At 36.9% G+C, this 19,303-nt stretch overlaps 1 protein-coding gene across 4 annotated transcripts in view; it reads left to right on the forward strand.

Moving 5' to 3' along the window:
• Positions 1 to 19,303, forward strand: part of SUPT3H (SPT3 homolog, SAGA and STAGA complex component) — a 530,133-nt gene that overhangs the window by 362,489 nt on the left and 148,341 nt on the right. For 3 of the 4 annotated variants that reach the window (XM_027057634.2, XM_053222732.1, XM_053222733.1), the window contains 2 exons: positions 11,308 to 11,394; positions 14,389 to 14,479. In XM_027057634.2, the coding sequence (XP_026913435.1) occupies positions 11,308 to 11,394; positions 14,389 to 14,479 (178 nt within the window). Of the gene's footprint in view, positions 1 to 4,557; positions 4,578 to 11,307; positions 11,395 to 14,388; positions 14,480 to 19,303 lie in introns of those variants that run through there. The other variant, XM_053222731.1, reaches the window with a different exon arrangement.

A 19,303-nucleotide genomic window follows, 5' to 3' on the forward strand; every position in this document is an offset into this window, starting at 1 on the left:
TATTGTATGCTGCATGACAACACCTCACATAAACCTCAATCCATAGGCATTTATTTTAATTTTATGAAAGAGAAAACAAGATGGTTTGGGAAACTTTTTTAAAGTAATGATTTTTTTAAAGCTTCTTGATTCAACTGTGAAATCAGTGTGTAGAGGGCTCCATGCGGAGATAATATGCTGAGTTAGACCATAAAATGGAGGTAATCATAAATGCTCAGAAACAAGATACACGGTACTGACCGAGGAAACCACACCATGGAGTTTCATAGCAGACCCTTGCTCTCCTCCTGCAGCAATCGGGTTTTGAGGGAACCAGCACCAGAATCTGTAACTCTCAAGTCTAAAGCTGGCACTTTCTCTATTTATTTTCTTTCTTTTTTTTTTTTTAATGTCTATTTATTTTTGAGAGAGAGCGCGCACTCATGTGGGGGAAGGGCAGAGAGAGAGACACACACAGAATCTGAAGCAGGCTCCAGGCTCTGAGCTGTCAGCACAGAGTCTGACACAGGGCTCGAACTCGTGAACTGTGAGATCACGACTTGAGCCTAAATTGGATGCTTAACCAACTGAGCCGCCCAGGCACCTTTCTCCATTTATTTTCTCAACAAAAGGACCAAATTATAAAATTGCTTTTGCCAAAACAAGGATGATAGTAATAGAGATAAAAATTAGAAATCAGTTTTCCTCATTCTTCATGATTATTCTTTAGGATTACTTTATTCTTCCCATTTGGTAATTTTTCCAGTCATTAAATTGGTCTATGTGTGGTCTGTTGTAATTCAGTGCTTTTAATACCCTGATCTAAGCATGAAGATTTAGTACAAGGCTTATGTTTATTCCTAAAATTCTGGGGTAAAATGAAAGCAGGCTATCATGTGAAAAATTAGGCAGAGTTCTGAAGAAATGTAATGAACTCAGTCTTTTACCTGTTAGAGTATTGTCCTCTGGAGAAATAACTAATGGCCACAACTCTTTGAGTGGATGCCTCTTTAGAAAAGTAGGAATTACAGAGGTAGGCACAGAGATGCCATGAAATAAGCAGAGGAAAAAAAAGAGTCATTATTATTTGTAGTCAAGAAAAGTATACATTTTGGGGGGCGCTTGGGTGACTCAGTTGGTTGAGTGTCCAATTTTGGCTCAGGCCATGATCTCGCAGTTCGTGAGTTCGAGCCCTGCGTCAGGCTCTGTGCTGACAGCTCAGAGCCTGGAGCCTGCTTTGGATTCTGTGTCTCCCTCTCTTTCTGCCCCTCCTCTACTCATGCTCTGCCTCTCTCTCTCTCTCTCTCTCTCTCTCTCTCTCTCTCTCTCAAAAATAAACATTAAAAAAAGTTTATATAAAAAGAAAAGTATATATTTTGTAAGCCACCAAAATTTTTAGAAATGCAAATGAAATGTACACCCTTAGACCTTTAAAGTATATCATTTTCAGTTATTGACTAACTGAATGATAGCCATGTAGAATGTTGAGCAAATCAAGACCTACCGTCTTTCTACAATTTTAATGTATTTTAGCTTAAGTAGTTACACAGTATTTTAGGTTTAATAATTAAATAGTAAATAGTTAAATTTTAAATAATAGTAACTACAGTTAGCTAATAGAATAATATTTAAACTATAATCCAGTTTAATATGGTAGATAGGGTGTAATACAGAATAGTATACTATGTAAGTTATAATCTAGTTTATTACTTTAATTTCAACTTAAAAAAATTTCCAACATATCCTTTTGCTTACTTGCAAAGCTAAATGTGTTTAGACTTGAAAGTTACTTATGAATAACTTCTACGCAAAATAGTTTAAAACTTTGAAATGGTTGTTGTTCTTCTCATTTCATATTTAAATAGGAGTAACCAAAGAATTAGTTCCTTGTCCAGTTTGCTGTTCTTATACAACAAAAGCAGCGATTGTTTATTGGACATTTTTAAACTTTGCAGGTTTATATTGATTGTGGCTTGGTAATTCTTTAAAATATGTATATAAATAAAAACAAATTCTTTGAGTCATGAGATACTGATAATTATAGCTTTATCATATTTTTTAAAACTTGACTTAACTGTGTTTGACTTACTATTCTAAAAAGAAGAGTTAAAATGAAACTCTCAAAGAGTTAGGCACATCTTTTATCAATTTATATACTTGTTTATATTTCAGATGTCTAAGACAGTGGAAGACCAGTCACCAACAAAGAATAAGGAGATCATGTGATAGGAAAATACGAAGTCATGTATCTTACATTTATAGTATCCTGAATGTTAACTGTATTTAGTTACAAATCCATTTCCTTTCAAACACTTGCTTAGTGCTCAGTCCTTAAGCTGTGTCTGCATGAAGCAACGGCTTGGATGTTTTGATCCAAACCATTTTTATTTTGGCAACCATTTCATTGCCAGCAATGAAAATGTTTTGAAAGGCAAATAAATGTTTTTGTGGGTTAGACTTTCTATGCAACGTAAGGTTTGAGTTAATGATCATACCTTCCTGTATTCTGAATAAGAAATTAGCCTTAGAAAAATGAATGGCTTGATATTAAGCATTTATTATTTAGTACCAGGTTTGCGTACCTGGACATCTCTCATAGGTTTTTCGTGAGGGTTATAGAAGACAAGAAGCATAGGATAGTATATTCAATAAATGTTAACATTAAAAAAAGAATATCAGTTTCTGCTTAAACATGGGTGATACATGTATTTATCTCCAGTTCTTCTGAAACCACATGAAAGGACAGCAAAATAATTAAAGGGGCATAAACCTACAAAGACAAAATGGGAGAATATTAAATAACAGATGAAATGTGTCAAAAAAAATTACGGAAATTTAAAGATGGATAGAAATGCCAAAAGTTTAGAAGAGCTGAGAAACGTGAAACCTTGGAACCTGGAAAAGATCTGGATTGAAGGTGCCTCTGAAGAAAAGAGTCTTGGGTGGATGAAAAACAGGAGAATTGGTAGAAAGTAAAGAAAACAATTTTGTCCCAGTCCCTATCCCATATAGGCAGTCAACTATCCTTTTGCCATTTGGCAAAATAGTGTAGATTTACTCTCTAGAGGGGTTGAATAAAACAAACTTTGGTATTGGAGATCCTAGGCCCAAAGACTACCAGCATTCAGTCAATAGACATTCTAGAAAGAACCCAGAAAACAGAAGGAAAGAAATTTTTAGAGTGATTTCATAGTGGCAAGTAAATTTGCCAGATATGAAGAACAGAAACATGAATTATAGTATCCCAGTGAATACCAAGAAAATCTATGAAGAAAGAACCTCACCAAGGCACAGCACCATGAAATTTCATAATTTCAGGTTTGAAAAGAACAATACTAAGAGTTTTTCAGGGGTGGTGGAAAAAGTCACATAAAGGCTTAATAAAAAAAGAAAAAAGCCTCACTTCTCAACAGCAATATTTTAAGCTAGAAGACAGTGGAGCGATGCCTTTACAATTCTAAAGGAAATGATTTTTAATCTGAAATTCCATACGCAGTCAGTTTACTAACTGAATATGAGGGTGGCTTAAATGAATTTTAGAAATACTGGATCTTTAAAATTTTATTTCCCTTATACCTATTCTCAAGAAATAGCCAGAGGTATCTTGTAGCTATAGCCCCACCACTGGGGGAGGATGGTAAGTGTTGTAGTTTGTTTGAGTCCATTCTAGTGTTCTAGTTTTTATTCTGCCTGTTTAAAAAAATAAAAATCACTGTTCTTCAGAGGAACATAACCAAATCCAGAGTCCTTATAAGATACAATTCACAATATCTCAGACAAAACCAAGATTCCTTAACATATGAAGGGACAGGAACACATGACCACATCCCAGAGAGCAGACAAAATGAAGACTGACTCCAAAATACCAGAGGTTGATATTAGCAAATGGGGTTTTTAAAGCAGCTATTATGTCTATGCTCAAGAACAAAAGAAATCTACCAAAATAATGAAGTAAGCTAAGAAAGAGCAAGAAATAGGATCAAGAAAATAGGAATCCAAAAGGAATGAAGAGTTGGAGGACACCAGGTGAGGTGTCTCTGAGGGAAAACAAAACAATGAATTTGAAAGAAATCCTTAAATGGTTCGAATCTTTCAAGGAGTTTGTGATGAAACAGTGTTCGGTTCACAACACAATAAGCAAGGAAACAAACCAAGGAAATGATTAACGACAAGAAAAATATTTTTTTTTAATTTTTTTTTTAACGTTTATTTATTTTTGAGACAGAGAGAGACAGAGCATGAATGGGGGAGGGGCAGAGAGAGAGGGAGACACAGAATCGGAAGCAGGCTCCAGGCTCTGAGCCATGAGCCCAGAGCCCGACGAGGGGCTCGAACTCACAGACCGCGAGATCGTGACCTGAGCTGAAGTCGGACGCTTAACCGACTGAGCCACCCAGGCGCCCCAAGAAAAATATTTTTTTAAATTGTAAAAAGAAATTTGCTCATAGTAGCCAAGCTGTAACAGTGTTTACACAGCCATAAAAGTATAAACATTTGGTATTAATTTTTTTTTAAATTGTATCTTATAGATAAGATCAAGGCAGGGGAAGGAGATAGCTAAATACGAGGCATCTGAGAACACTCAGTCTTTATCTTCTGTAAGTAAGAGTTGATAGTATTTAAAGCTGAAAATAAAAACAAGCGTTGTAAGTTTACTTCAGATATGGAGGTGAATAACAGGAGAACAAGCTAGACAAGTTGAAAGTAGTTGCCTTTTGAAGTAGAATTACAGACTGCAAAGAAATATGATAAGGTATTCCTGCCTGTCATTATAAAACTTAGAGTATTATTTGACATTTAATGTTACATACATTTTAACTTAAAATTTTTAAAAACTTGAATTAAATTACATACTTACAACACAGCACAGTACTTGGTACAAATTGGGTACTCAATAAATGGGAGCTATTGTTCCTAAGATTATTAACTCTCTTAATAGTCGTTAAAATCATTATTTACCCATTTCAAATGTAAATATATATATATATATATATATATATATATATTTAAATACACACACACATACACATACAGATCTAGGGAAGTTGTGTGATATATCTGATCTTACATAATTACATAGTAGTAGAGCTGGACCTGGAATCCAGATTTCCCAACTTCTAGTTCCTTCAGTCACAACATAGAGTTTCAGAGAGGATCTTTGAGGTTGTAAGTAGAGCTGTCCTTTCATCATTGGACCTAGAATCTGGCCTAGTAAATAGTGATACACCAATGGATAGAAAGACTGACAAATCTTAGGGGGGACAACCTAGCTTTTTATAATGTAGCTTCTCATAACATAGCTTTCAACAGCTCTTGCCTTTTACTATTTATTTTTTTACTAAGTATTCTCAAAAAGGTAAGATCCAGGGATTTAGTCAAAACCCAAAGGAAAGAGGTACAAGAGAAGTGTGGTTAAAATGGAATACTTTCAGGATGTTAATAATTGTGAAATTAATTTTGTGATACTTTTGAAACCTTTGGAACTTTAGAGAAATATTTCTGCTGAATTTATATGGGTCCCAGACAAATGTTATTGACTTCATCTAGCCCGATTCATTTATATCATACACGAGAAAACTGACAATTGTCAAGGGGAAATGGATTGCCAACATTTAACAAACCTTTATAAACTGTCTCTTGGGGATTGGTGGACCTGGACCTAGAGATGTTATTCAAAATGTAGTTGGGAAGTGAGAGTGTTAAGTAACTGGCTGAGGAAAATAAAGAAGAAACTTGTTGACAAGTATAATTAAGATATTATAAACTGAGCATGTAAGTTTCATGCCTAGGTTAGGTAATGAACACTACTGTATGAAGATAATCATAGAACTTTTTTCTTTGAGAAAATTATTTTGAAACCTATATTTTATTTTTTTATTGTTTTTAATGTTTGTTTATTTTTGAGAGAGAGAGACAGAGCGTGAGCAGGGGAGGGGCAGAGAGAGAGGGCGACACAGAATCCGAAGCAGGCTCGAGGCTCTGAGCTGTCGGCACAGAGCCCAACGCGGGGCTCAAACCCGTGAACCGCAAGATCCTGACCTGAGCCGAAGTTGGACGCTTAACCAACTAAGCCACCCAGGCGCCCCTTAAAGCCTGTATTTCAAAGAAGAAAGTGTTGCATCCCGTAAAGAATCTGTTTCTCAAAAAGAATACAAGAATTTCTGATAATTTGAGTATATAGTTCTATATTACGGTTCTCCAGAAAAACAGAACCAACCATGTATGTCTTTGTGTGTGTATTTGTGTGTGTGAGGATAGGTAAGTAGGTAGGTAGGTGGGTGGGTAGATAGACAGATCGATAGGTAAAGGAAAGACTTGGCCCCCATGATTATGTAGACTGAAAAGTCCCAAGTGCTGTGGTTGGCAAGTTGGAGACCCAGGAGAGGTGAGATGCATTTCCAGCCTGAATCCAAAGGCCTGAGAAACGGGATGTTTTAGTCTGAGTCAGAAGGCTCAAAAAGACCAGTGTCTCATTTCAAGGTAGGCAGAAGGTGTTCCATTCCCTTTCTTTGGTCTTTATGTTCTTTTTTTTAAGTTTTTGCTTAAATTACAGTTAGTTAGTTAACATACAGTGTAATAATTAATCTCATGTGTACAAAATGGTGATTGAACAATTCCGTATCACCCAGCGCTCATCACAGCAAGTACACTCCTAAATACCCATCACCTACTTCTCCCATCCCTCCACCCACCTCCCCTCTGGTAACCATCAGTTGTTCTCTATAGTTAAGAGTCTGTCTCTTGGTTTGCCTCTCTCTCTTTTTTTTTCCCTTTTGCTTATTTGTTTTGTTTCTTAAAGTTCTGCATACAAGTGAAATCATATGGTATTTGTCTTTCTCTGACTTATTTTGCTTAGCATAATACTCTTTAGCACCATCCATGTCATTGCAGTTGGCAAGATTTCATTCTTTTTGATGGCTGAGTAATATTCCATTGTTTATGTATACCACATGTTCTTTATCCACTCATCAGTTGATGGACACTTGCACTGTTTCCATAATTTGGCTATTGTAGATAATGCTGTTTTAAACATCAGGGTGCATGGATCTCTTTGAAATAGTATTTTTGGATTATTTGGGTCAATACTAGTGCAATTGCTGGGTCATAGAGTGGTTCTTTTTTTAACTTTCTGAGAAACCTCCATACGGGAGGAACCTCCGTTCCAAAGTGGTTGCACCAGTTTGCATTCCCACCAATGGTGTTAAGAGGGTTCCCCTTTCCCCACATTCTGGCCAACACCTTTTGTTTCTTGTGTTGTTGACTTTAACCATTCTAACAGGTGTGAGGTGATCATGTTCTTTTTTTTTTTTAAGTTTATTTATTTTGAGAAAGAGAGAGAGATAGAGTACGGGGGAGGGGCAGAGAGACAGGGAGAGAGAGAATCCCAAGCAGGCTCCATGCTGTCAGCTCAGAGCCTCACACGGGGCTCCAACTCATGTACCATGAGATCATGACCTGAGCCAAAATCATGACTTGAGCGTGAAGCTTAACCAGCTGACCCACCCAGGGGCCCCAAGGTGATCACTTTCTGTTTAGTTCTTCAGCTGATTGATTGAGGTCCTCCCACATTAGGGAGGGCAGTCTACTTATTTTATCTATTCTCATGTTAATTTCATCCAGAAATACCCTTACAGCCACACCCAGAATAATCTTTGACCGAAGGTCTGATCACCTTGTGGCCCAAACAAGTTGACACGTAAAATTAACAATTATAGATGCACAAAAGTGTGAAAATAGAATTGAAATTACTGGAATTTAAATGTAGAGTAATATTTAAAAAAAAAACCCACAAGAAATATGATGGGAATGAATGTATAGAGAAATCTGTGAGTCAGGCTGTAAGGCACATTAAAGTTAGATAATAGTGAAGTCTCATAGATCCTAGAACGAGCATTATGGACATCATATTTGAGCAAGATCATTTTAGCACTTAAATCTAGATTGCATCACAATTTGGAGATGTTGCAATTTCCTGGATTAGGACAAGTACTGTGGCAGTAGAGAGCAGATTGGAGAACCTGAGCAGATTAAAACAAAACAAAACCGACAGAGGTTAGTGAAAATGTAGCAGAGGAAGAAAAATACAGTGAGTCTTAATGTTAGTGTCATTGACTGCAATGAGAAATTGAGAAGAGATTTGTTCGAGGGATCAAAGATGAGGCATTTAAGATGAAATGTAAAGTTTAACAAAGAAAGTGTCAAGCATGATGAGTGTTCATATGCAAAAGGAAGTTTGGTCTTTTAAACAAGTCCTTACAAGTATAATATTATTTTTAGTTTACCTTGAAGAACAAATAATATTTATCAGGAAAAAAAAATGCTGTAAATGAGTTGTTCTTGTGCCAAAATAATAATGTCTTGTAGCACAATATTTTATTAAGTTCCAAATAAATCTCTTATGGTTAGTATAACCATACCTTTATCCATATGGTTAAGAAGATTAAGTTGTATACTCATTCTACCAGTGATTGCTCTTAAACTACTTATCTGCTCTGTTATTTCTTGCATAGTTTATATCACAATTAAATGTATGCTACTTTCATTATAATAAAAAAGTGTGAAGTGTACTATTCAAGTGATTCAAATTACTGCCAGAAATATTTAACATGCAACAGTAAATAATGACGTACAACTTTGATATAGTTTCACAGATTAAGAAACTGAGATTTCTTAGAATGTAGAATCAATTTTTGTAACACTGAAGTTATTAGAATTATTTTTTTTATTTTGGTTTCCTGGCTCAGTGAAGGGCTTTCACATTAAATGTACCAATTCTGAGCTCAGCATTCTATGAAACTGGCCTGGCCAGCTGCTATCCTGTTTTTTAAGCTTTATATTGTTTTTGTTTTTTGTTTTTAAAATGTTTATTTTTGAGAGAGAGAGACTGAGCACAAGCAGAGGAGGGGCAGAGAGGGAGGGGGACACAGAATCTGAAGCAGGCTCCAGGCTCTGAGCTGTCAGCACGGAACCTGACACGGGGCTAGAACCCATGAAGCGTGTGATCATGACCTGAGCTGAAGCAGGACTCTTAAAACAGACTAAGCCACCCAGGCGCCCCTTAAGCTTTACATTGTTAAAGAAGAGTTTCTTTACTCTTTCTGATAGGCATGAACAAAAATTTCTAGAAGGAAGCCAATGGGTAATCCACACTTTAGTGTGATCGCCGTAATTAGCTAATGCGATAGCTCTCCTCACTTGGTAGAGAAGAGGTCAGAGTTTGGGAGAGGTAATTTTGGAGCATGGGGCACATCAGGACAGACAGGCTTAGTGAAGTAACACAGCAGTAACTTCTGGTCTCAAGGACCAGTTCATGAAAGCCCATAGCATTCTAGAGAATTCTAGCAGTGCCAGGGCTAGTAAGGTACAAGTTTAGGTGAAGGAAATTGGTGCATCTGATAGACAAAAAATAGAGTTCAGGTTTCCTGCTAATTATGACAACATACCATGACGTATATTCCTGGAGGTCCCTACAGTAGTTGTGTCCTGGCTTTCAAAGGTGTTTTAAAATGTCTTAACTCAATTACGTCTTTATTTTCCACTGTCTCTTTTTTCCTGGTTAATAAACTGACATTTTGGAGAGGATAATAAATACGGATTATTTATTTATATGTAATGTGGGTAAACAATTAATTGGGGAAACTCTTTAGGGAGTTTAGGGATATATACTTATCCTGATCCTTTCTTAACATCAGTGAAATTCCTTCTGTTCTGTATAGTACTTTGCAGCTGTCAAACCATCCCCATCCTTCATTTAAGAAAATACAAAGTTACTTGTCAGTGCTGCCTCCTGGTTCAGTGTATGTTCTCTGTGTCCAGACATTTAAATGGATACTGAGCCCATATTCTTCTCCACATTGATTGTGTGTATTTTATACTATGGTAGAAATGTTTTTATTTGGGAAAAAAAAAAACAAACGTGTACACGTATCTCTCTGACACTCTTGCAGTTTTTAGAAAAATATGTTCAGATTTTTCCTGCTGAAAACTTGTAGTTTCTTTCTGGGTAGATACATCATCTTTTTAAAACCTTTCCCCTAAGATTTCTTTTTAAATGGTTCACAGTTAAATTTAAATTTCTATATTTAGGTAGAATTATGTTTATATACCAACCACCAGTATCCAGGAAATTCAGTGGTGAGGCTGACACATAGGGAGTTTATAGTCTATTTTGTAGTCTGTGTATTTAGACAAGGTTTGAAGCTTACTTAGCAAAATCGCTTGAACATTCAAGCAGAATTTCTTTAGTACAAATGCACTATTTGATTCCTTATAATTGTTAAGATAACAGTGTGTCACTTTTGAAAGATTAGTTCTCAGGGATATGTTAGATGTATTCCTTTCAAAGAAGAATGCATTTAGGAACAGCTTTTTTGTGTAAATATTTTTATAATATTGGATAGAGATGCTGTGGTGCAGTCACTACGGTTTGATCAAATTTGGAAGAAGTTACAGGCACATATTTGTAGTGTTTTCTCCAGTATCTTTATTTTTTTCATCTGGACATATTTTATGTTCCTTCCAACTAATCAAAATACGAAACCGATTTTGCCTGTGCCAGAAAATAGAACTATCATTTTTCACATTCTTTTATTTTCCAGGTCATTTTCAAGTAAGATTGTGTTTCTAGGACTTCTGAATTCCAGAAAACTCTCAACTTTGTAGATATAAGGGCCCAGATGAACATTGCAGGGGGAATCTAACTTTTCATGCAGTATGTTTTGTGTTGTGCATTCCAGATACAGTTAACTTTTTGTGTGCATGTGATTAGTGTGGAAAGAAATTAATGCAATCCAGTATTATGATTTATAGACTGAATCCTTTGCCCACTGAAGACTTGCCAAAACTAAAACTATTTTTTTTCCTTTGGATATTAGAAACAGCTACTGTTTTTGTTGATCTTTTAAAGTTCTGAATGGGCCTATTTCAAATCATACCAGCATGGGAGCTCAGATTAATAATATACTTATTCAACTAGTGATACTGAGTGAAACCATTGCTCACATGGATATGAGGATAAAATTTCATAAAATTATTTTCAGGTGCATTAATGCATTTCTGGAAGCTGCACATGATTTTTCTTTTGCATGAAAGAAATCAAGGATTTCTGTTTATTGTATCAGTTACAGGTGGGCTTATAAGTTAATTTAATTGTGTTTTTTTTACTTCAAAACATAAGACATTTTGCTTTTAAAAGCAGTAATGTGATTGCCGGATTATTCCCAAAGGTCTTTAACTCTTAGTATATTTATCTCCCTTGAGACGTCATGACCGTAGTATGTTTAATTTAGATTATTGAGAAAAAAAATCCTCAATTTTCTTTGTTGTTAGTTACAGCAAGCTGCTGAAGTTTCTCAGCTTCGGGGAGCCAGGGTAATCTCTGCCGAAGACCTTCTGTTTTTGATGCGCAAAGATAAGGTAATATAAAATAATTTCATTGTATTAACAGGCCATGTTTGGTCTGTTAATTCACACATATTGGGAACCGTGTCCTTGTTATATAGCTTTCACATTGGAGTACAACTATTAAACTGATGTTTTAGTCTTCGTAGTTTACACAACAAAATGGTTTAGTACAAGAAACTTGGTATTTGTTTTCGTGGGTCAGGCACTTATGCAAAACTATGCTAGCAACGAATTCTCACTTATGCTTACGTATATATTTAGACATTTTCATTACTACATCATATTCACTGCGTATCATTTGTGTGCTTTGTTCTAATAAGTGGGGTAGAACTAAGTGGCATCTTTTTTCTTTCTAATTTTACACAGGATTACAGGCTTTCCCAGAGTTTGTTTCAAGGTTTATTTGGGGAAAACTAAATCAAAATGAGTATTTCAGTAGCATAAACATAATAGTGGCTAGACTTTTCTTTCATGGTTAAAGATCTACCTTTCTTACTCTTTGAACCCTGGTATTAAATAAAATATTTAGGCTGGTGTTTACCAGTCTATAACTATCTTCCATGAGCAGCTAGTTGAAAATATTTTAAAAATTTTACATGTTTTTAATAAAAGTGTCATCTGAAAGTTACATGTACAAAAGCTAGCTGAATAGCCACCATCTGTCATGGCAGCTGCTATCCCGAATGAGCCAGCCGCGTTTAGTTTCTGATGGTCCATCTGATTGCTCCATTGTTTTTCCGCCGGCCTCTTCGGTACACATACCCATTCCTCTTCCACCATTTTTGATATCCTTGTGGCTCTGTTTCTTATCAGAAGACATCCCGTCCAACCTTTTGGATAACCTTGTTACCATCCTTTCCAATATCCAACTACTTTATACCTGTGAAACCTTTTAATTCTGCTTGACTGAAGGTTGACTGAACTTAGATCATGTATTTTTCTCTTCCTCATACAGTGAGATCCAGAGATCTAGAAACCGCACCTTGGCCAGTCTACTATTAAATCTTATAAATTCTTACTTCATTAACTCTTTGATGGTATGAGGAATATAAAGGAAGAGAAAAGAAATGTCTCCACTATCAAGAAGCTGTAATCCGGTGTAGGAAACATGTGTGATTTGGTTGAAGGAGCAGAATTTTGAAGTTGTGTGCTTCGATGAGAGGCTGTGGGATATGCTGAAGGGGAAGTCTCTGCGTGGGGTGGGACTCGTGCAGTTGCATGCAGAATGGATCAAACGCAAAGGAACTGGCCAAGATGCTGGTTCAATAATCAAGGCAAAATGTGATGAGCATGATGGCTCCGGAAGTGGGTAGGAAGGAAGAATTCAGAGAGATGGGAAAGAGCACAAATATGCCAGTTTTGGCGGCTTCATTATCCTCGGAGGACCAAGGAGGAATAGACACTTTTGGCAGAAATGAGGGTGTGGAGCCAAGGTCCCTCGGGAAGGCAGCGGGGAAACAGTGCAGTTAGCATTAATACGTGACAGACTATGTCCAACCACCTTTCCCTTTTTCATGGCAGAGGTTAAAGAATCGGATCGCACAAAAAAACACAGTCCCCCTTGACGCTCTTTCCTGCCTTTTGGGAAAGTCAAAATTTAAAATCATACTGAAACCACAGGAACATACACTAATTGACAACGCTTCTCGACTTCCAGAAGGACTCTTAACCAGAAAGCTTTCATCAACTGCAAACATAGCTGTAATATGATAGCTGCCAGAATTCTCATCTTCCTCTGCAAAATAATAATTGTATTTATATGCTGACATGTTCCAGACCGAATTAAAGTAGTTTACATAGGTGTACTGTAAGACAAAGTTAAATCTAAAGTATTGAGTACAGAGAAGCAAAGAGAAAGGAAGGGTAGCAGAAGACCCATATATAGGTGCATGGTTTTTCTCTTGGTAATTCTGGTTTATTTTCAAGCTTTATTTATTGACTGCGTACTGTATTGTACCTGGCACCTTCACTCATACTGCCATTTATTCCTCACAGTGGTCCTGTAAGGTAGGTACTTTACTTAAAATCATAAACAAAGGAACAGGTTCAAAGGTTACGTTCTACTTCTGGCCCTGCTAAGCTCTAGTTGTAAGACTGTTTTTAAGTTCAATTTCCCTGTATGTAAAAAGGAGATGATTATGTTTGTCCGTGTTTCAGGGTTGTTGCAAATATCAAATAAAATGCGTGTAAAAAGAGCTTGTGTAAAATGTACTGTGGTTCAGCCATAATTAGGAATCTTAAACCTGAAGTTCAGGAGCCCTTAGAATATTAAATTCTAAGGGTAAGCACACAGCAGATTACAAAGTATTATCAGTTACTTTTAAAGGGAAGCAGTATTACGGTCTTTTAATAAACCTAAAGAAAAAAATCAAGACGCAACTATCATTCGTCAGCTTCAAGTCTCGTTAAAATATGTTTCTCAGATTATAGAAAGTCGTCCAGAAATATAAAACATAAACCAACTCTTCTCAGTTAAAAAAAAAAAAACACAACAAAAACAAAAAGATCTCCAGAGAAGAGAAAGCAATAAAAAGGAACGTTGCTTGGCATTTTAAAGCAACTGTTACAAAATCCTTGTCTAGATGTTTATAAATCACTTCAAAAAATAAAATTTGGTCTTCAATGTGTACAAAATTTCGTCAAGTCAGAATAGTTAGCTTAATATGGAGCATGTGATATTTATCACAGTCTTCAGGAAGAATTTGAAACTTTGTATAAGACCAAAAAAAAAAAAAAACCAAAACCAAAAACCCCAATGATTGCAATTCTAGAGCATTTAGATACTTGCAAATAAAGAGTACTTTTAAAAACACTTGTGTTTGAGCTGTTTTCGCTTTTATATTTAATATGATGACACCTTTTATTTCACAGTAGTATGCTGAGGACTGCTGTGTTTTCCCCAATGATCCTGGACACAAGTTTATTAGATTTAGTTATCGTAGTGGTCTGTTACCTGTAAACTGAATGTATGTGTAAGGTTTCTTACTCATTTCATATTTTTAATAGAAAAAACTGAGAAGACTGCTAAAGTACATGTTTTTCCGAGACTACAAATCCAAGATTGTCAAGGGCATCGATGAGGATGATCTTCTGGAAGGTAACCTAAACAAAAACACTAAACGGAGAGCGACATGGCTCGTGTGCCCGTGTGACACATCAATGCAGTGACAGCGTGGACATACCCGTCCCAGTAGGACGGATGTGCTTCCGTTACGTAACGTAGCTAAGAAACTATCCAAATATCTATTCAGTCGGCAGCTAAATCGTATGATTTTCTCTTTCCGTTGCTTCATAGTAATCTGGTAGGTCAGTCCTTTTAATCATGTAGCCTGTTTTATATCACAGTGCCATGAAACTGAGAAAATCATGTTGATTCAGAACCTAATCAATCGGAGCAAGAATAACTTTTCTGTCGCGGGTGTATGGAGACAAAACTGTTATTGTATATATCTGAAATTGACACATGAGTTTTTCTCAGTTTATTATACAAAGTGTCTGATATGTGGTATGATGTAAAGTCACCTCATTTTGGTGTGCTATTTCAGTACTCTTTGAAATCTTACCAACAGCCTAACGCAGAATAGATAGTTGTCCTTATCTGAATTTCCAACTCAATTCGCCATTTCAGAATATTTAGAAAAAAAATATTAATGTTTCAGAATCAAACAGTGCTAAGCTGAAAACAGAAATGTGCTGAACAATACTTACTGAGTCAAAATAAATATATGTGTTTTAGAAACAACTCACATATTTTGCATTGGATATAGTCACTGCGTAGTGAGTATCCATGGCTAATAATTACATTGATAAATCAACAAATTCTCCTGGATTAAGAAATCCAGCAAACTACTCAAAACCAACTGAAGAGTTAACAAATTGTGGAAGTAAATTGTGATATACCTTCAACAAATTAGCAGGTGAAAGAGAGAGAACAAATTGCAGAAAGAGAGAGAAAGAGGAAGGGAGGAAGAAAGAAAGAAAAGGAAAGAAAAATTCATATCAAATGTTTCATCAGTGGTGCCTACTTAATATTACTGTAATTCTCATAGAATTTAATTTCTGAAGACTAGTCATCCAGGTGAATTTAAACGTTTCTTTTTTTAGAGAGCATAAAAAATACAGACTTACACCCAAACAGACCTGAATTCTAATCAGTCCCTCTTCTCTGCTTTCTCTCTCTGTGAACTTGAGGATCCATTTTCTCATAAGTCAAAAATTATACCACTTACCATGGTAGACCTCATATGCATGTTTAAAACCTAATGTATAGGGGCGCCTGGGTGGCTCAGTCAGTTAAGCGTCCGACTTCGGCTCAGGTCACGATCTCGCGGTCCGTGAGTTCGAGCCCCACGTCGGGCTCTGGGCTGATGGCTCAGAGCCTGGAGCCTGCTTCTGATTCTGTGTCTCCCTCTCTCTCTGCTCCTCCCCCATTCATGCTCTGTCTCTCTCTGTCTCAAAAATAAATAATTGTTAAAAATAATAATTTAAAAAAAATAAGTAAAACCTAATGTATGAAAATCACCTGATACATTCTTGCCATCGAATCAATGATAGATATTAACAACAACCTTAGAACGCTAAGAAGCTCAGGGTGGTGAGACTAGTATTCAGTTGTACTAACAGCATCATATCAGTTTGATGTCCTCTCCTCATGTATTTCAAATCTCGCCTCTTTACTTTCATCTAAATTTTCTTTTTTTGTGTGTGTCATATAAAGTCTTAAAATAATTGCTGTAACATATAAGATGAAATGCTCAGGTAAAATATATCAAATACTGAGGTGGGACTTTGAGAATGGCCGTATGAGCAGTGTGGCAGACTCGTTCCCCAGTGAAACACATTTAACTGGTGAAAACTTTAAAAAGTAATGGCTTCTGAGACACCTGCGTGGCTCAGTGGGTTAAGCAACTGACTCTTGATTTCAGCTCAGGTCATGATCCCAGGGTCATGGGTTCAAGCCCCATATGGAGCCTGCTTAAGATTTTCTCTCTCTCTCCCGTCCTCTGCCCTACTCCCCCATTCACACACTCTCTGTATATATAGAAAACTAAATTTTAGAAAAAGTAATGGCTTAAAGTCTCCAGAAATTGTCCTAAGGGTATACAGCAAATGGAGAAGCACATATTAAAAAAAAAAAACAAAAAAACCAAGTCTCATTAAGAACAGGAAGAGTCCGGGGTGCCTGGGTGGCTCAGTCGGTTAAGCATCCAACTTCGGCTCAGGTCATGATCTCACTGCTCATGGGTTCGAGCCCCACGTCGGGCTCTGTGCTGACAGCTTGGAGCCTGGAGCCTGCTTCGGATTCTGTGTCTCCCTCTCTCTCTGTCCCTCCCCTGCTCGCACTCTGTCTCTCTCTCAAAAACAAATAAACATTTTAAAAAATCAAAAAAAAAAAAAAAAAAAAAAGAAACAATACCAAAAACAGTGAGAGTCTGTTTGATTTGATCCAGGACCTGCCCCTATAACTCCTCTTCTCTTTTCCTGCCACCTTAGTTCAGTAGAAGCTTCACTCTGGGCAAATGTTCCCAAGAACCCTGGACACTTGATTCTCCAGCCACAAGTCTAAGGCAACAGTGTCCCCCAGGAGGTTGGCAACTCACATCTCCTCTGGCTCCGTGTCGCAGAAGCTCTGTTCCATGCAGGAATAGCTGAAAGGACTGCAACTTCCACTCCTTCTCTACGCATAGGGAAGCTCTACCCCAGACGTGGCAGGCGGAGAATACCGGGTCCTGAATGCCCTACCCTAGCTCGCTCAGGCAAAGTAGAGCTCCACGGGAGAAGGGACAAGCTCAGAAGAGAGTGGGCTACTACCATCCCTACCCAGATCTCCACTCACAGATTAGGAGTCTTTCTAAGAGAAGCTGATTGCCATTCCCACCCCCAGCTCCAGTACAGCTATACAGAGATTCAGCCCAGAGGGGGAAAGCAGGCTTTGTTCACAAAGAGCTCTTCACCTTTCCCTACGGGGACTGATTTTTTTAGAACAGAGCCTGTGAAGTTCATACCTAATGGTGATATACGAGACAATGGAAATCCTGATGGTGAGCAGTTAAGAGGAGGCTGGAAGCTCTGTGATACTGGTAATAACAAAACAGTGCATCAGCTAAAGGTTTAACAGGAAACGAAGGGAATATACAGCCAAGAAGAGTCTTCCGCGGTCAGGGCAAAATGTAGAGGCTAGCAATATCTTGACTCTGCAAAGGGGCCCGACATGATTCAAGTCCATCTGTGGAACGTTTTCTGCCCAAGAGTATTTAATTAAAAACAGTAAAGCAATCAGCCAGAAGTTAGTGGAAGCTAATGGCTGTGTGTGATACCCTTAGAGTCAGGTAACTTAATGAAGAGAGCTGGCAAAGTGACGGCTAAAGAGAACACGACTAAAACCACAGTCATCCCTGGTGGTCGAGGAGACGGATTGCATGCTCAAGGCTGTGCCCTCTGAGGAGCACTTCTGAGGCCACATGCTGTGAGGGAAAAAGATTTTATTTGAACCAGTCTAGCCAGGTCACTAAACAAACAAGCAAACATTGACAACAAGCCCCAGGAAGAGGCGGGAATAATTATCCAGAAGTTACTACAATATAAAATGTCCATTTTGAACAACAATCACAAAAAAATACTTGGCATGCAAAAAACCAGGTATGTAATCCACAAAAAAGGGGAACAAAAAGCAGGCAACACAGACCACTTTTGAGAGCACCTGGATATTGGACTGGTCACACAAAACCTTCAAAGTAGCTATCGTAAACGTGCTCAAAGAACTAAAGGAAACCATTTTTAAGGAACAAAAGGAAGATATGATTACAGTGTCTCACAAACTAGAAAATATCAATTAAGAGCCAGAAATTAAGGAGAGCACTTGTTGTGATGTGTACTGGGTGTTGAATCACTATACTGCACAGCTGAAACTAATATTATACTGAATGTTAACTAACTGGAATTTAAATAAAAACTTTTTTAAAAAAAGATTAATATAAAGAGACAAGTTATAGAAAAGAAATGCAAATTCTGGAGTTGAAAAGCACAATGACTAAAATGAAAAATTTGTAAAGAGACTCAGTAGTAGCTTTGAACTGAGAAGAAAGAATCCACGAACTTGAAGACAGATTGTTAAAGATTATGCAGTCTGAAAAACAGAGAAAAGAATGAAGAAAAATTTATAGAGCTTTCTGAAATCTGAGGCATCATGAAATGAGCCAATATATGCATAATGGGACCAGAAGGATAGGAAAGATAAAAAAAAAAAAAAAAAAGAGCAGAAAAAAATCTTCAAAGAGATAATGATTGGAACTTCTCAACTTTAATGAAAATTATTAATCTATACATCCTAGCAGCTCAACAAGCTCCAATTAGGATAATCACATAGCAATCCACATTCAGACATATTCTTCTAGAAATGTTGGAAGACAAAGACAGAGAAAAATCACAAAAGCCACAAGAGAAAAACACTTCATCACATACAGTGGAACTCCAGCAATATTAACAGCTGACTTCTCATTAACAATATAGGTTAAAAACAAAACAAAACAAAACAAAACAAAACAAAACCCCAGAACAATATAGGTCAGATAGCAATGGAATGACATATTCAAAGTGCTGAAAGAAAAAACTGTTAACCAAGAAACATATCAAAAGTGAAGGCAAATTTATATATATTCCTAGATAAACAAAAACTGGGTGAATTTCTTGGTAGCAAATCCATATAAAAAATGCTAAAGTACTTCAGGCTCAAGCAAGTGGCACCAGACAATAATTTGAATACACGTGTGTGCATGCACGCGCACACACACACACACACACACACACACACACACACACAAGTACCTATAAAACTAATTGTGTAGGTAAATATAAGAAACCATATAATTGCATATATTTTTCCTTCTTCTCATAACAGATTTAAAAAACAACGTATATAATG

This window comes from Acinonyx jubatus, chromosome B2 (genome assembly GCF_027475565.1).
Source record: "Acinonyx jubatus isolate Ajub_Pintada_27869175 chromosome B2, VMU_Ajub_asm_v1.0, whole genome shotgun sequence".
Lineage (NCBI taxonomy): Eukaryota > Metazoa > Chordata > Mammalia > Carnivora > Felidae > Acinonyx > Acinonyx jubatus.